This window comes from Amphiprion ocellaris, chromosome 18 (genome assembly GCF_022539595.1).
Source record: "Amphiprion ocellaris isolate individual 3 ecotype Okinawa chromosome 18, ASM2253959v1, whole genome shotgun sequence".
Lineage (NCBI taxonomy): Eukaryota > Metazoa > Chordata > Actinopteri > Pomacentridae > Amphiprion > Amphiprion ocellaris.
Window position 1 is genome coordinate 19,164,561 of NC_072783.1, and position 14,671 is coordinate 19,179,231.

General features: G+C 40.6%; 1 protein-coding gene across 14 annotated transcripts in view; it reads left to right on the forward strand.

Annotated features, from left to right (window-relative positions):
- cacna1g (calcium channel, voltage-dependent, T type, alpha 1G subunit) overlaps positions 1–4,908 on the forward strand; it is a 321,585-nt gene extending 316,677 nt beyond the window's left edge. For 13 of the 14 annotated variants that reach the window (XM_055004146.1, XM_055004148.1, XM_055004149.1 and 10 more), the window contains one exon: positions 3,092–4,908. In XM_055004146.1, the coding sequence (XP_054860121.1) occupies positions 3,092–4,123 (1,032 nt within the window). In that variant the 3' untranslated portion in view covers positions 4,124–4,908. The other variant, XM_055004159.1, reaches the window with a different exon arrangement.
- Positions 4,909–14,671: the final 9,763 nt, after the last annotated feature.

A 14,671-nucleotide genomic window follows, 5' to 3' on the forward strand; every position in this document is an offset into this window, starting at 1 on the left:
ACCTCTTTCATAACTGTTGTTTCAGCAGTTAGCTTAGCATAAAGAATAGCAGAAGCATAAGGATTCTGTCCAAAGGTAACGTCATGTGCCTACCAGCATCTGATACAGCGGCTGGCATCCTCGTTACAGCCGCACCACAGAGCAAACCAAATCAAAAAACTAATGTTAATGAGGCAAGACTGAAGGTTTAATTCATCTACACTACAAATCAAAAGTTTGGTCACACCTTCTCATTCAATGCTTTTTATTTATTTGTATTATTTTGTACATTGTAGATTAATACTGAAGATTAATACTTTTTTATTTACAACAATCAATAAAATAATGAAATAAAAACCATTGAATGAGAAGGTGTGTCCAAACTTTTGACTGGTAGCATATTTTAATATCTTCTTACAATATTATGCTATTTTTCTTTCAATCCAGTATTTTTTTTTCCAAGAGTGGCTCTGGAACTCCATCATAGACTCATGGATTTATAGCTGTCTACATTGCATGTTCTAAACAATTTCACTTTCTTCCTCTTTCTCTGTCCCCTTCCTCCTGGTGCTCATATTTATATTAACTGCTCTTCTGTCTCATTTTTCACACTGTATCTGTTACTCTTTGATCTCAGCTCAGTTGGGCCCAAAAGCCGCCCGACCCTGAGCTCCTGCTCAAACACAGATACTCCTGTTTCTGAAACAGCGATTAACTTTAGCTACCACTGGGCCTTTCAGAAACACTGGACTCTATGTTCATGTTCAGAGAGACAGACAGACTACCAAACACATACTAACACACACAAACAGACACACAAAATTCCCTCTTTCTTCCCTCCCTTTCTCTTCATTCACTCAGATGTGTGTCTACTGCTAACCATCAGCCACAGAGCATCTGTAACTTTCCAGCAGGTAGTTTTTCTGGAGCTGGAGCTATGTAAAAATGCAATACTGGAAATTCAGTCGAAGCAGGATGCGGATGTAATGTGGCTATGAAATTCACCCACAATACAGTGCACTTAATATTTTACAAACTATACTCAGGGGATTGCTACAAAACAGCAAGTGCTGTCCATATGCATTGGGTCATTTTGTACTCACAGTATCATAATGACGGCGCACCAGAGAATTTTGTATTGCTTAGATCAGTGCTATAGCTGTTAACCAGAGTGCAGTACTTGTTATACATAAGCTGGTTTTGTTAAATTAAGAAAACAATCTCTGACAAGGTGATGACTTCATATTATTTGTTACCTGGTGTTGCATTGCTGTGGCTGGTGATTGGTCTGGTTATGATATCTTTGACCACTAGATGTCTCTGTGGTCACACTGTTGAAGCTCATGCAGGGAAACCCATGACTCCAAACTCTTCTGTAAGTGCTTTGCTCTACAACTCATGCATGCCTTGTTTCCTCATCTCCATAGATTAAAGATCTTGTTTTAATTGGCCCAATTAAACACAATTAAAATTCAAGTACTATTAACATCCTCTCAGGTCTGTGAGAGATGAGAAACAGTCATGAGTTCATGAGGACATCTTAGCAATCACTGTGGCTACTAACCGCCTACAGTAGTAACATGTTGTGTTCATCCTCTGCCTGTTGGCCTCACGCCCTGTAGACGGTTCTGTACAGAGGTTAGGACGAAGGCATGATCAGACTAATGAGAATCTGGGTGTAAATTTTACTGAATAATGCATTGCTGGCAGTTTACAGGGCTTCGTGTGAACGGTCAAAGGTTAGAGGGTCATGTGGTCTGGCTCAGAGTTCACTGTGTAAGCCAGCAAATAATCAGTCCACGTGTCCTCAAAAAAATAAAATAAAATGCTGCTTTCTTACTTGAAAATGTCACTCATGTCAGTTAGTGGTTTCTTGGAAACCTCTTCTGATGTACTGAAGGTTCAGTTCAGTTACATTAAATATGCTCAAGTCTATAATTAGTTCACACACAAGAAGACATTATTCAAAAAAATTCATTTTAGCAATTCAGCTAAATGAAATTCTCATGGAAAAGTCGATTTCTATTATTATTGATAATTCTTAATAAGTTGTATATAACAAGGACCAGGAGAAGAAAGGTTGAATTTGATTTTTAACACAGAATTTTTAGCTTATTTATCAAGGTAACAGGTCAGTAATTTTAACATAAAAATGAAAAATAAACACAAATACCTGTATTATTGGCTGTTTGTGATCAGGGAGGGAACACGATTGGGGTTTGTTTGCATCTGATTCATTTAAGTGAAACTATCAAACATTCTATTCAACGATTTTCTTATTGCTGTTGATGTAGTCTATTATCATCCCATAGTGCTAGCATTTTGTTGCCCAGCTTAATCATTAGTCATTGCTGTTCATATGATCATCCTTGTAAATTAAAAAATCTGGGGGGGAAAATGTAGCCACAGAATATTCGACATGATGAGAGTTTGATCACAGTCAATTTTACTTATTTAAAGTTGTAAAATCACTTTAAAGATCTTTCAAATATTTAAATACAATTAAAAACAACTCTTTTCTTCAAAAAAAGGCAAATTATTGTATGAGTTGCAGACTGGATCACAATTGACCTCACACTAGTTGTGCGTGATGTCACAAAGCAGAAGAATGTGAAAACATTTCAAACTGCATATGCATCATTCTGTACAGTTAAGCTCAAACATCTGAGGGCAAAGGGGCCTTTAACTGTTAATCCTGTCAGATGTGAATGAAAACGACTGATTCAGCCTCAACAGAGCGAGCGTGCAGAAAGCATCCAGTAATGTCAGATGTTGTTTACCCAACTCACTCTTGAGAAATCTTTATCTTGATTGCTGACATTGAGCAACACAGTGCTCGACCTCTGGATTTCTATCTTACAATTCATGGCAGAATGTTGCAATAGAAGCCCAGGCTGCCCACAGTGAGAGCTGTACGGAGGGAGGACTGTGAGACTGAGCTGGCCAGACTGTGAACTCTGACCCAAACTGCTCTTCTCATCTTCATCACTTCTCACTAACTTCTCCCCCCTCTCATCTCCTCTGTTCCCATACCTCCCCCTGCCTTCCTCTCATTGCACATTGACATCCATCTCCTCAACCTTCCCTCCCCCTCCCATGCCCCGTTTTCCAGGTTGCAGTGTCTACTGATTCTCAGGAGGCCCTTTGTTCAGACGGAGGGGAGAGCACTGAAGGACTTGTGAATGTGGCCTCCCTGGGCCTGCCCCCATCCCCTTCCTCCTCCTCCTCCTCCTCCTCCTCCTCCGCCTCTCCTTCCTCATGCTCCCATCATCTTCATCACCAGCAGCCTGCTCTCTGCCTGCTCCCCGCCACACCAGGCGCCTCCCCCAAACCCTCCATCCCCAGCAGCGTGCACACCCAGCACCACGACCAGCACTGCCTCTCCTCACACTCCCCCTCGCCCCCCGCCTCCTCGCCTCTTCCACCCCTGCCGGCCAGGCCACACCAACAGGAGGAGGCCTCGGAGGATCAGGAAGTGTCTCTCATTACTCACGGCGGGCTGGCTGGCAGCGATGATATCATGGCAGAGGACAGCGGCAATAGCGGTAACGAGGGTTACAGTAGCTACTCAGGCTGCCAGGAGAGTCGGAGTCCATGTTTGCGGCAGCTGAAGAGGTTCCACAGCGCCGACACGCAGGGCCGCGCCGCTCTCCTGCCTCGGCCTCGCCCTTACTCCTGGCTGGACGACCCGCGACGCCACTCTGTAGAAGTTTGCTCCTCGGCGGATTCCAGCCCCCAGCGCAGCACCACCTCCACTTCCTCCGGCTTCGTGTCTCGGGCCGACAGCCTGCAGATTCAGAGCCAGATCCCTACCCAGACCTCGCTGCCCTCGCCCCGCCGCAAGAAGAAGATGAGCCCGCCCTGCATATCCGTGGACCCCCCTGACGGACTGGAGTCTGGCCTCTACCCGGGCCTGGGTGGGCTCAGCAGCATGGGGCTGGGGGGGTTGGGGTTGCCGCCTCCTCTGCCCAGCCGGGACACCTGTCTGAGGAGGAGAGCGCCCTCCAGTGACTCCAAGGACTCCTTTGACCTGGGGGTCGGTGAGGGTTCGGGACAGGACGGAGGATCGCCAAACCCCAACACCAACCCCAAGCTATTGACTCTTCCCAGCTTCTCTTTTGAGAAGACAAGCTCTGAGCACTGAACACCCGTACTCCAAACACACTGACACACACACACACACACACACACACACACACACACACACACACACACACACACACACAGCTGGACGAACCCTCCACACACACAAACACACGATGCACTCTGTGTATCTGTGACGGTGATAGTTCTAGTAATAATGCTGTAGAAAGTAATAATGGTAAAACTACAACAAACAGTAAAAACATCCTTGGTTTCATAAGGAGTGCAGTACTGTAGTAGTGTGACCATCCCTTGTCTTTGTATTGTTACTGCCGAAACAACCAGAAAGAAAGAGAACACGGAACAGCAAACATTTCTCTTCTTCTACGCCTGCATGCCACCGGCTGCAGCTTGACCCCAGAACCTCTGGAGCGACATCAGCACCTGGGATTTGGCGCCCTCTGTGGCCTCTATCTGAACTGCCTGGTGTTGCACAGGGTGGAACTGGTCAGTGGAGGTACAAAGCAATATGAACGTTTTAGAGACACTATTTTCTTAAATTATTGGGCCATAGTGTTTGTACAGGATGTTGTTTTTAATTTCATTCGATTGTTATTTTCATGTCTTTTTTGTGACTTTCTTTTTTTTTTGTCAAAAATGGTTTGTCTTTGTCTTTCTTTTTCACTGTAGGATATTTCTAGCTTTCTTGGTTTTACTGAGGAAAGTGAACGTTTTTCAAAGTGCTGAAAACCATGTATTTGTAGGAATAATATATAAATATATATATATATATATATATATAAAAACAACAAGTCATTAAACTGAGCTTGGATTTTTAAGCACATGCATTAGACCCTGGTGGTTTGATTGTCAGGGGAAAAAGAATGCTACACTTGAAGTTTTTACTTTGATTGCCTGATTCTCTGGTGTGTTCCCGACAGTCCCAGAGTCTCTTTAAAGGACGTGAAGGTCGACTGGAGAACAATTCGGGAAAAACAACCATTTCAAAGTAATCATACAAGTGTTTTTTTTTTTTTTTTAACATGACTTTGATTTTGATCTATTACTGTGTAGCTGAACAGGCAGTCAGAAGCAGAATTCTGTGCCTCTCACATTTCATCTCTGAGTGAAGAATGGACTGTCACTGCAGACACATGATTCTTAGGTCACACAAACACACAAGTGCAATAAATCTGACCTGATGAAGAAATCCACTGGCATCTGAGGTAAGTAAAATATGAATGGTTTTCAATGTCAGCCTATAAATTTTAGAGGAGGATGTCTTGTTGATATAGCGAAGCAGTTTTCTAACTTTCTTAGATAATGAGCATATAGTCGATTATCTGAAACCAAAGATGTATTTATGGGCTACCATGCAGCTGCTGTGGCTGTGAAAGTTCAGAAGCTGCACCATAGCCGACATTCACTTCTTCACAAATGTAAGCAGAGGTTGGGATTGGAGAGATGCCACACTGTGTTGCTTGTGTTTTTTATTTTTAACACTTAGATGCATAAGTGAGTCAAAAATGACCAGGTGAAGTCATTTTCTTGCAGTATCTTTGTAATGGAAAGGTTTTATCATTTCATATTCAAGCTATTCCTCCAAAAACATGTTTTGGACATCATTCCATTTAAACGCTTAAGTTACCTTTTATACTTTTAAAGAAATTGTAATATTTGTGTTACTACCCCAACCTCTTTATCACCGACAATATCATATAATAGGTGATGAAGTACACAAACTTGGAGGGAGGGAGGGAGGGAGGGAGGGAGGGAGAGCAGCAAAATCTGTTATAAAGTGAAAAATAAACATATTTCAAACATGAAATCATTCTTCTGTGGACAAAAATATAATACAAATAATACAAATGATTATTCTTAACCAAAATGACAAAAATGGCATAAAAACACATTGATTCTTATGGGGGTAATTTTGACTCACTTATGGGTCCAATCACTCATGCATCTAAGCGTTAATAAAGTGCCTCATAGTAGCAGAGAGTGGTAACAGTGTAGGCAACATTAGAAGATAGTCACGGTTTGATCCCCTTTAAAGAAAAACACAACTAGCAAAGAGATCTCCAGATCTCCAACCTACACCTTGATCAATGTTTTCTGTGAATGAAATGCAGGCAGAAGTCTCCTGTTAAGGAAGAATGGTTCTGCTACATCAGTTTTTATTATTATTAAAATTATTTTAATGTGTGATATACAGGGTGGGCCATAAGTTTCTATACATAGGAAAACAACCGACAACCGTTTATATAATGTGCTCTATATGATTGCCATTGTTTCAAAAACACATATTAATACATGTTTTCCACTGTTGATTAACTTGCATTAGCACAGTTGAAGTTATGCTTGTAATAGCGCTGGTGATACATTCCTTGAGATGATTTATGTCTCGTATCTTCACCTGATACACCATGGCCTTCAAATGCCCCCAAATATAGCGTCAAACGCATCTTGTAGGGTATCTGAAACAAAAACATATACATTATACATTTTCCTATGTATGGAAAGTTATGGGGGGCTGCACAGTGGCGTAGTGGTTAGCACTTTCGCTTTGCAGCAAGAAGGTCCCTGGTTTGCGTCCCGGCTTTCCCGGGATCTTTCTGCATGGAGTTTGCATGTTCTCCCTGTGCATGCGTGGGTTCTCTCCAGGTACTCCGGCTTCCTCCCACAGTCCAAAAATATGCTGAGGTTAATTGATTATTCTAAATTGCCCGTAGGTGTGAATGTGAGAGTGATTGTTTGTCTTTGTGTGTGGCCCTGCGACAGACTGGTGACCTGTCTAGGGTGTCCCCTGCCTTCGCCCGAGTCAGCTGGGATAGGCTCCAGCCCCCCCCGCGACCCTAGTGAGGATTAAGCGGTGTATAGATAATGGATGGATGGATGGATGGATGGAAAGTTATGGCCCACCCTGTTTAAGTTTGAATGCTGGGCTAAATCTGTACTCATTTACAGCAATATGATCTGAAGAACCAATGCAGTGCAGAGGAATTTGTCAATGCTAGCAGCGGAAACAGCAACAACCAACTGCAGCAAACGCTACTAGCCAGAGAGCATGTCCAGAGACAACCAACTGACTGTAAAAACAAAGACATTCTGTTGATGACCTCCTCCTCCTCCTCCCGTCAATTGTGGATAATAAAGGATTTTATCATCCTCCCAGCGTATTGGAGCCCAAGTCGTCACATCACAGAAGCCAAAGCTCCACGACTTTGTGAAAAAGGAAATCAACAGCCTGTTGCAGGATATTTAGACCTTCAGCTTCCTCTCTAATATTTGTCAACCCAACATTTCTCATCTCGCATCATGTTCAACTGAGCCGTGATTTGGTGAGGATGTGTGTTTCATGATATACCTCTTTGTTAGAACTATGTTCATATTGGTTCTTAGTAGAGATGGGATGTTCGCAAACGAGTCCGTCACTTGAACGGCTCTATTCAGTGAACAATGAGAACTGGTTCACAGTTGCGAGCCGTTTGTATGTAAAAACTGACAACACTTTCTTCATGTGTATCCTGTGTGCCCCATGAGTCTGAGCTGTCCACGCTGCCTTCATGTGAACAACTAATGACATCTCTGAGTTTGAGTCGTCCACAGCACGCTCCATTCATGTGAATGCAGCTAACTTAATAATTTAATGCTACCACTGCATCAGTGTTACCGGTGTGCTAGAAATTAGGGAACAGAGAAAGGTATAATAAAATGCTTTTTTTTTTAACGTGTTATTTTTTCTGTAATTAATTGGTCGAAATTAATGCATTAAAGTCCCAGCCCTAATATAAACAATAAGAAAAACAATGCAAACCACACAAGAACATTTTAACAATATGGTAAAAATATATTTTAAAAATTAGAATAAAATGTATATATGTATATAAAACATAGAAATAAATCAATAGAGTTTATATTGGTGGGATGCGTAAGTTTGAATTATTCTGATCCATATCGTATCTTTTAACTGCTGATTATTTGCCTGATAAAAACAGATTAACCCTGGTTGACTTCCTAAATAAATGAATATAATAGCGAGCCAGTCTTTTGAATGGCTCTTTGAAAGGAACGGTTCCTCAAGATCCGGCTCCCTTCAAAGAGTCATAAATCCCATCTCTAGTATTTGGAATCTGCAGTACTTTTACATGGTTGGAGAAAAAGCTTTTATACATGTCATTCCATCTGGAACACAACCCTCATCATCTTCTTCTAACCCTCTTTTTTTTTTTTTTTTAAATCTAACTGTCTAATACGTAGTTGCACAATGAGAATGATGTAACTCACTAGAAGTTTCAATGCCAGCATTATGACATTATATAAAGACAGACAGATGTGGTCGCAGCCTAAAATATCCCCTCTTCTTTTAGCACAGACCAACAATATGTAGAAAGAAATACAGGGAACATTCTGACACAAACTTAATGACCAGTGTAGTACAAGAAAATATCAGTATTTACATTCAAGTCACTTCATTGGGTTCACCTTCAACAAAGCAGAACTTTACCCTCATTAGACCCAGACAGTGGCTCTGTAGCAGTACCTGCATTTATTCTGCTTTTAGTTCCTCTGGACTCTTCTGACATAAACACTCACTCTACATTTAAAGCTAAGCTCCAAACATTCCTATTTTCTCAGACTTATGAACAAGGTTAGTATTGGCGTCAAGCTTTTTTTCCATTTCGTGACCTTCCTTGAGTATTAGCATATATATATGTGGGTAGATATGTATGTGTTCTTTATGCCCTGGCATTGTAGATGCCTAATGTCTCTTTCAAAATATGAAGCACTCTGAGGTTCCATTCATTCGCATGCACTCTATAAATAAAGCTTGCTTTGCCTTGACATCTGCAATATTGAAATGTGGCTGTGAAAAGCATGTTGCCCTCTCACAGAGTACGTAGGCTGAAGTCCTCCTGGATTCACTGCTGAGAATACAAGTGGAAGTGTAAAGTTGCAACAAAACAAATTAAAATGCCCAGAAAAATGTGAAGAACTACCTCTGGTTGCTTGTAAGTCTGTTATTATTATCAATATAATTCAAATGTTTTTCTTTGCCATGGAATGCCTCCGTAACTTCTGCTGCTGTCATCTTCTTAGAAGGAGCGAGTGGCAGCCACTCATCAAGTCTGCATCCATGTGTATTTGATACAAAATATATATTTTCTCAGTGCAGCATTACTTTATAGAGGAGAAATAGGATTTTAAAAATGTTATCATCATATGCAGCGGTCAAGGGACTTCGGAACTTCTGGGAGGACAAAGCACATAAAGAAAAAAAGCACAGACATTGAGGGAGGCAGTGATGAGTTCAATCTGACATGGTGGTCTTCTAGATTCTTTGGCAATTCATCCAGGAATTCACACATTTAGCACTGTGCATTTGTAACATTGTCACACTAAGGATGGACAATTCCAAATAAAATCTATTCAGTCTGATGCAACAGGATCAGAGATACTGTCTTTCTTATTCCACACATTGTTCTTTCTTGTCAAACTGTGAAACTGAATAAAAGATGGATGTAGTCTCAGTGACATCACCCGCTGGTTTGTGGACGATCATGAGTTGAGTTCAAAGTGTGGCCGTTACTGTTTTGATTTTTTGAGAGACCTGACATGACCGGTGAGAAATGGGCTCTTCAAAAGTCTCAGCCTCATCCATAAATAACAGGCCTAACCCCCATTTTGGGGATATGCATATACTATAGTCTCTTATCACTGTCCACAAAAACTCAAATATTTGCAATCCAAGAAGAAAGGAGAGGAAAGCTTGGTTCAAAGATTGGTTCACACAGTACAGGTGGCAGAAGCAGCCAAATGTGGCTTTGAGCTGTTGCTTCATGCACCTTGCTCACCTGATTTCAATCTGTTTTCAAATTGAAATCCCACTTGCTACATTCAGCGTGATGATGAAGAGGCTGTTGGTGAGTATCTGGATGCTCAAGATGTCACCTTCTTGTGTGAGGGGATAACGAAGCTTGCACATTTGGGACCAAGTGCATTGAAATGAAAGGAGACTATGTTGAAAAATAATGCAAGAACAATCTTTCTTCTGTTACAATTACTGGTGAAGCTGAGAACTTTTTAAGTACCCCCATAAATCACTAATCCACCAGCAAAACTCACTACTTTGTTGCACCACTTTTAGCAGGAACAACTGCAACCAGACTCATAGTAAAGTGTGGTACCCCATATGGTAGTGATTAGTCAAACACAAGGCGGCCATTGCCTAAAGCAAGCCCTGCTTTATAATCTGTTTTATTCCAAAGGGGACTCTAATTTACAAAATTAGAAAGAACAGCTTGCCATATAAGTGTAATATGTTGCACTTGTACCCACACCCAAAGGTGATGTAACAGTGGCCTGACACATGGTTAAGTACACCTCAAGTTACTGCAGCTAAGTAGTGAAGTTAAATCACTGCATGTTGACAAAGATGTTACCAAAGTCAGAAGGGCTTCATCATCTGGAGACTATGAATATCTGCACTGAAGATAATGCCATCAGTCTGGCCCACCAAGGGACTGAAACAGTCTGATAGATCAACACTGCCATCCCTGAAGCCATGTTGATGGTTACCACTGCTGCAATAAAAGAAAAAAATAGTCAAAGAACTGGGGAGTTGGAATATATCAAGATGCTGCTGCAGTATGAGCACCAAGTAGAGCCTCTATGGATGAAAAAAAGTTTTTAAAAACATCTGAAAGTCTTTAATCATTCGTTCATTCAAAGTCTTGTTAGATTTCTTTTTTTATCATTAACATCTTAGAAAGTTTCCACTTGTGTATATACAGTACTGATGGCACATCTCGCAGGTATAAACGTTCAATTGCCTCTTAAGACGCATGACAAGTTAAAGGGATTCTTGAGCAACTTCTAGTTTTCTTTGCATATGAATGAGCAGCAGCGAACACTGAGATCCAAGCTGATGCTGGACACTGACAGATCAGACTTATGGACAACCTGTCTGGGGAATATGATCAGATCATTTGCAATGTAAATGAGGCTTCTTGTTTACCAGCAGTGTCAGTGTGTGAGTGTTCTAATGTACTTTCCATGGTGACTAGGAAAGTGAAGAAGCACAGTTCTTTACTGTTTTATCAGTAAAGTTTTTAAGAAGTTATTGACACTTAATACTTAATTTCCTGTTGGTGAGCACCAGAGTTTCCTGTTTGGGGTTTAACCAGGTTGGATTTACTCAGATTTTAAAGTTCACGTGTTGTTACTCTGCCAAGGATCACGGTGGAGTTATGTGACGATTGGCGTACATTTGTCTGTTTGTCTGTGCGCAACATTACTCAAAAATGGACTAATGGTTTGGATGACATTATCAGGGAAGTTCAGAAATGATACAAGGACCAACTGATTAGATTTTGGCATTGATGCGACACAGCATCACTGTAACTATGACAACAAGTGAACGCTACGTTAGCTGCCTGCTGATGATCACATGATAGTGATCCTACTAAAAATCAACCCGCTGTGGACTTATTGGGACGTATCCATCAGAAATGATACAAGCAACAATTGATTCAATTGTGGGGGTGTTTCTGAGTCCCATCAATTCCCGCCACCCACTACATATTTAGGTCATGCGATTTGGTATCCATACATAATATACACATGCATAACACAAGCCTGTGCTCAGTGCAAGGTCATTTTTTATTCAAGATTTCATCCATCGGAAATGATACAACAACTGAGTATTGTGTTCTCTGAGCCCTTTTCTTGTTTTTAAATATGTGATGTGTATGTCAGTAATTCGATTAAAGAATTAGCAAAACTTTCCTTTGACACAGTCCAACAAAACACAACTCCATTCTCTGTTATGAATTCTTCAAGATGCCCTAAATTTCTCACTGCTTCCACTCTTTTTGATATGCCATTATACACCCACAGCTGTTGCCTTTATGTTCTCATTTTTAACATTTCATGTGTGTGTGCGATCATGGCAAAATGTGTTCCCAGGGGCACTGACTGTAACGGGAACTAGCACAAAGGAGGTGGACAGATTTTTTCAACTTGATAGTGTCACAGCTGTGCAAGACACAGTCACGAAACATTACAGGTGTGTAACTGAGATCATAATGAAGGACAAGCGGGAAGATTGGTGTGGTTGGATCCATGATTACCGACTAATCGTGTAATGATGTAGTAATGGCGGCTGAGTCATGCATGGTAGTGGTTGGTGTGATCTCACTGCAAGATGGTCTCTGGCATCGCATTTGTTTTTGAGTGCTGTAGGACTGTATGATTGGCATTTCCTTCTCCATATCTGATGTCTCATTTTCATTTGCCCTTCAGTTATTTAACCTGTCTGTGCACCCCAAGAACAGACGGAATAACACTCCATCAGGTTCACTAAACCAAATTAAGATGGCACATGACCTCCAAATAACAATCTCACTCCTGGTCAGGAGGGCTGGAAATCAGTCAGTCAGTAGAACAGCACATGGAAAAACAAAACGCTAAAGGGCATTTATAGATAGTCTTGTTTATCCAGGGTTAGTCAGTGATAGAGGTGGTGTTATTATGCCTAAACAAGGCAAACTAAATATATGACAATTCTTACCCACATAAGACTGGTCTCTGATCAACTATATGCCATAAACTATATATTATCAGAAATAAATATGCATGTTCAACATATTCAAAACATACACTATCAGTCAAAAGTTTAAACACACCTTCTCAGTTAATGGTTTCTCTTTATTTTCATGACTATTTGCATTGTAGAGTCTCACTGAAGGCATCATACCTATGAATGAACACACATGGAATTGTGTGGTAAACAAAAAGTGTGAAATAAGTCAAAACTTGTTTCATATTTTAGATTCTTCAAAATAGCCAACCTTTATTTTGATTACTACTTTGCACACTCTTGGCATTCTCTCGATGAGCTTCATAAGGTAGTCATCTGAAATGGTTTTCACTTCACAGATGTGCCTTGTCAAGGTTAATTTGTGGAATTTCTTGCCTTCTTAATGGGGTTGGGACCACTAATTGTGTTGTGTAGAAGTCAGGTTGGCACACAGTTGACAGCCCTATTTGACAACTGTTAGAATCCATATTATACCAAGAACCAATCAGCTAACTAAAGAGAAACGCTGTGTGTCAGCTAACGTAAATGAGATAAAAGCAGCTGAAATTTCAGGTAACATTTAAGCCATGAATGCAAATGTGTCAGTTGATATTTAACACTGAAAGCAGGCAAATTCATCAACTGTGTATAAAAGATGCATGTAGCAACCATGATGTCACCCACTGTTTTGTGTGCTACTGTTCTGAATCCCCAGATTTGGTATTTGGTATTTTTAAACTGGTAACAAGTGATTAGTGGTTCTGACTAGATAACCCAGGAACACACAGTGTAACCCTGCCCTACATCATACCTTGATTTGTTTTCTATTTTTGTTAATATTGGACCCTAATTTTCAGAATTAGCATCATGCTATGTTCAAAAAATCAAGAAACTAATGATTTGGACTCTACATGTATTTGGAAAATGTTTACTAAGGTAACAAATCAACTGAGAAGACATATCATTTTCTTATGGGCTTCTATACAAATCCAGCCACAGGAGTCGCCTCCTGCTGGCTGTTAAAAACAATGCAGGTGTAAGGCTCATCTGCTTGGCTTCACTTTTCAGACTTAGAAGCTACCTTACATGTTGAAGTGATTGCAGTTAAACTGTCGATTGAACAATTAGAGACTGAAGCTGAAATAGCCACTGGATTGTAAATTATGAAAGCAAAACTTGAAGTAAAGTTAAATTGAATGCACTGGAAACACTTAAAGTTGAAAGCAGTTTAAGTGCAATGGCACACAAACATGTAAAAGTTCAGCTTAAGCTAGATTGGAAGTTTTTTGTTGAAGTAAGAGGTGAAAGCAATTGAAAAATCTAAAACACTAAAGCAAGCAACGTTTCATCTAGTGTGGAAACAATGAAAGCAGCTGAACTTTCACCTGGAGAATGAGGGATGAACTTTTTTTTATGTAGACAAAGAAAGTAACTGATGCTGCAGGTGAACTGCAGATAAGTATGTAAAAGGAGGTGAAAGAATTGAACTATTAATCACTGTAAGGAGCTGAATTGTTGAAGACGATGTCATAAATGTCGACTGAAGTATCGTGCTACTGCTGTGAAACTGGCTTACAAATCAGTAGTATAGCTGCAATACAGCTTTTGGCACAATCTTTCTGCCTGAGGGGCCTGATGGTTTGCAAATAAAGATTTAGTCAATGTTCAGCAGTGGTTTTCCAATTTATTTATGAATCTCACTTTGAAGTATTGTTGTAAACCTGTTACCTTCCACTGCAAGGATACGTTTCTCACTGCTGTGGTTGGAGTGCACATAATGTTCCAGAGCAGTTCCTAAAGCCCTCAAAGAAATGTTGTTGAGCATTTTGTAAAATCCTCTCAGATAATGATCAAAGTTGCTTTGAAGCCCAAATATCTGGCTGTGAAGATGACTGTGCTGCTGAAATAAAGTCCACAGAGCCCAAAAGAGAACTTTCTTCCTTCTTACATTGATCTGATGCCACCTTCTAGTTCACTCCTGAGACACAGCAAGTTTTCCAGCTTTGTTACTTTAGCATCCAATCAACC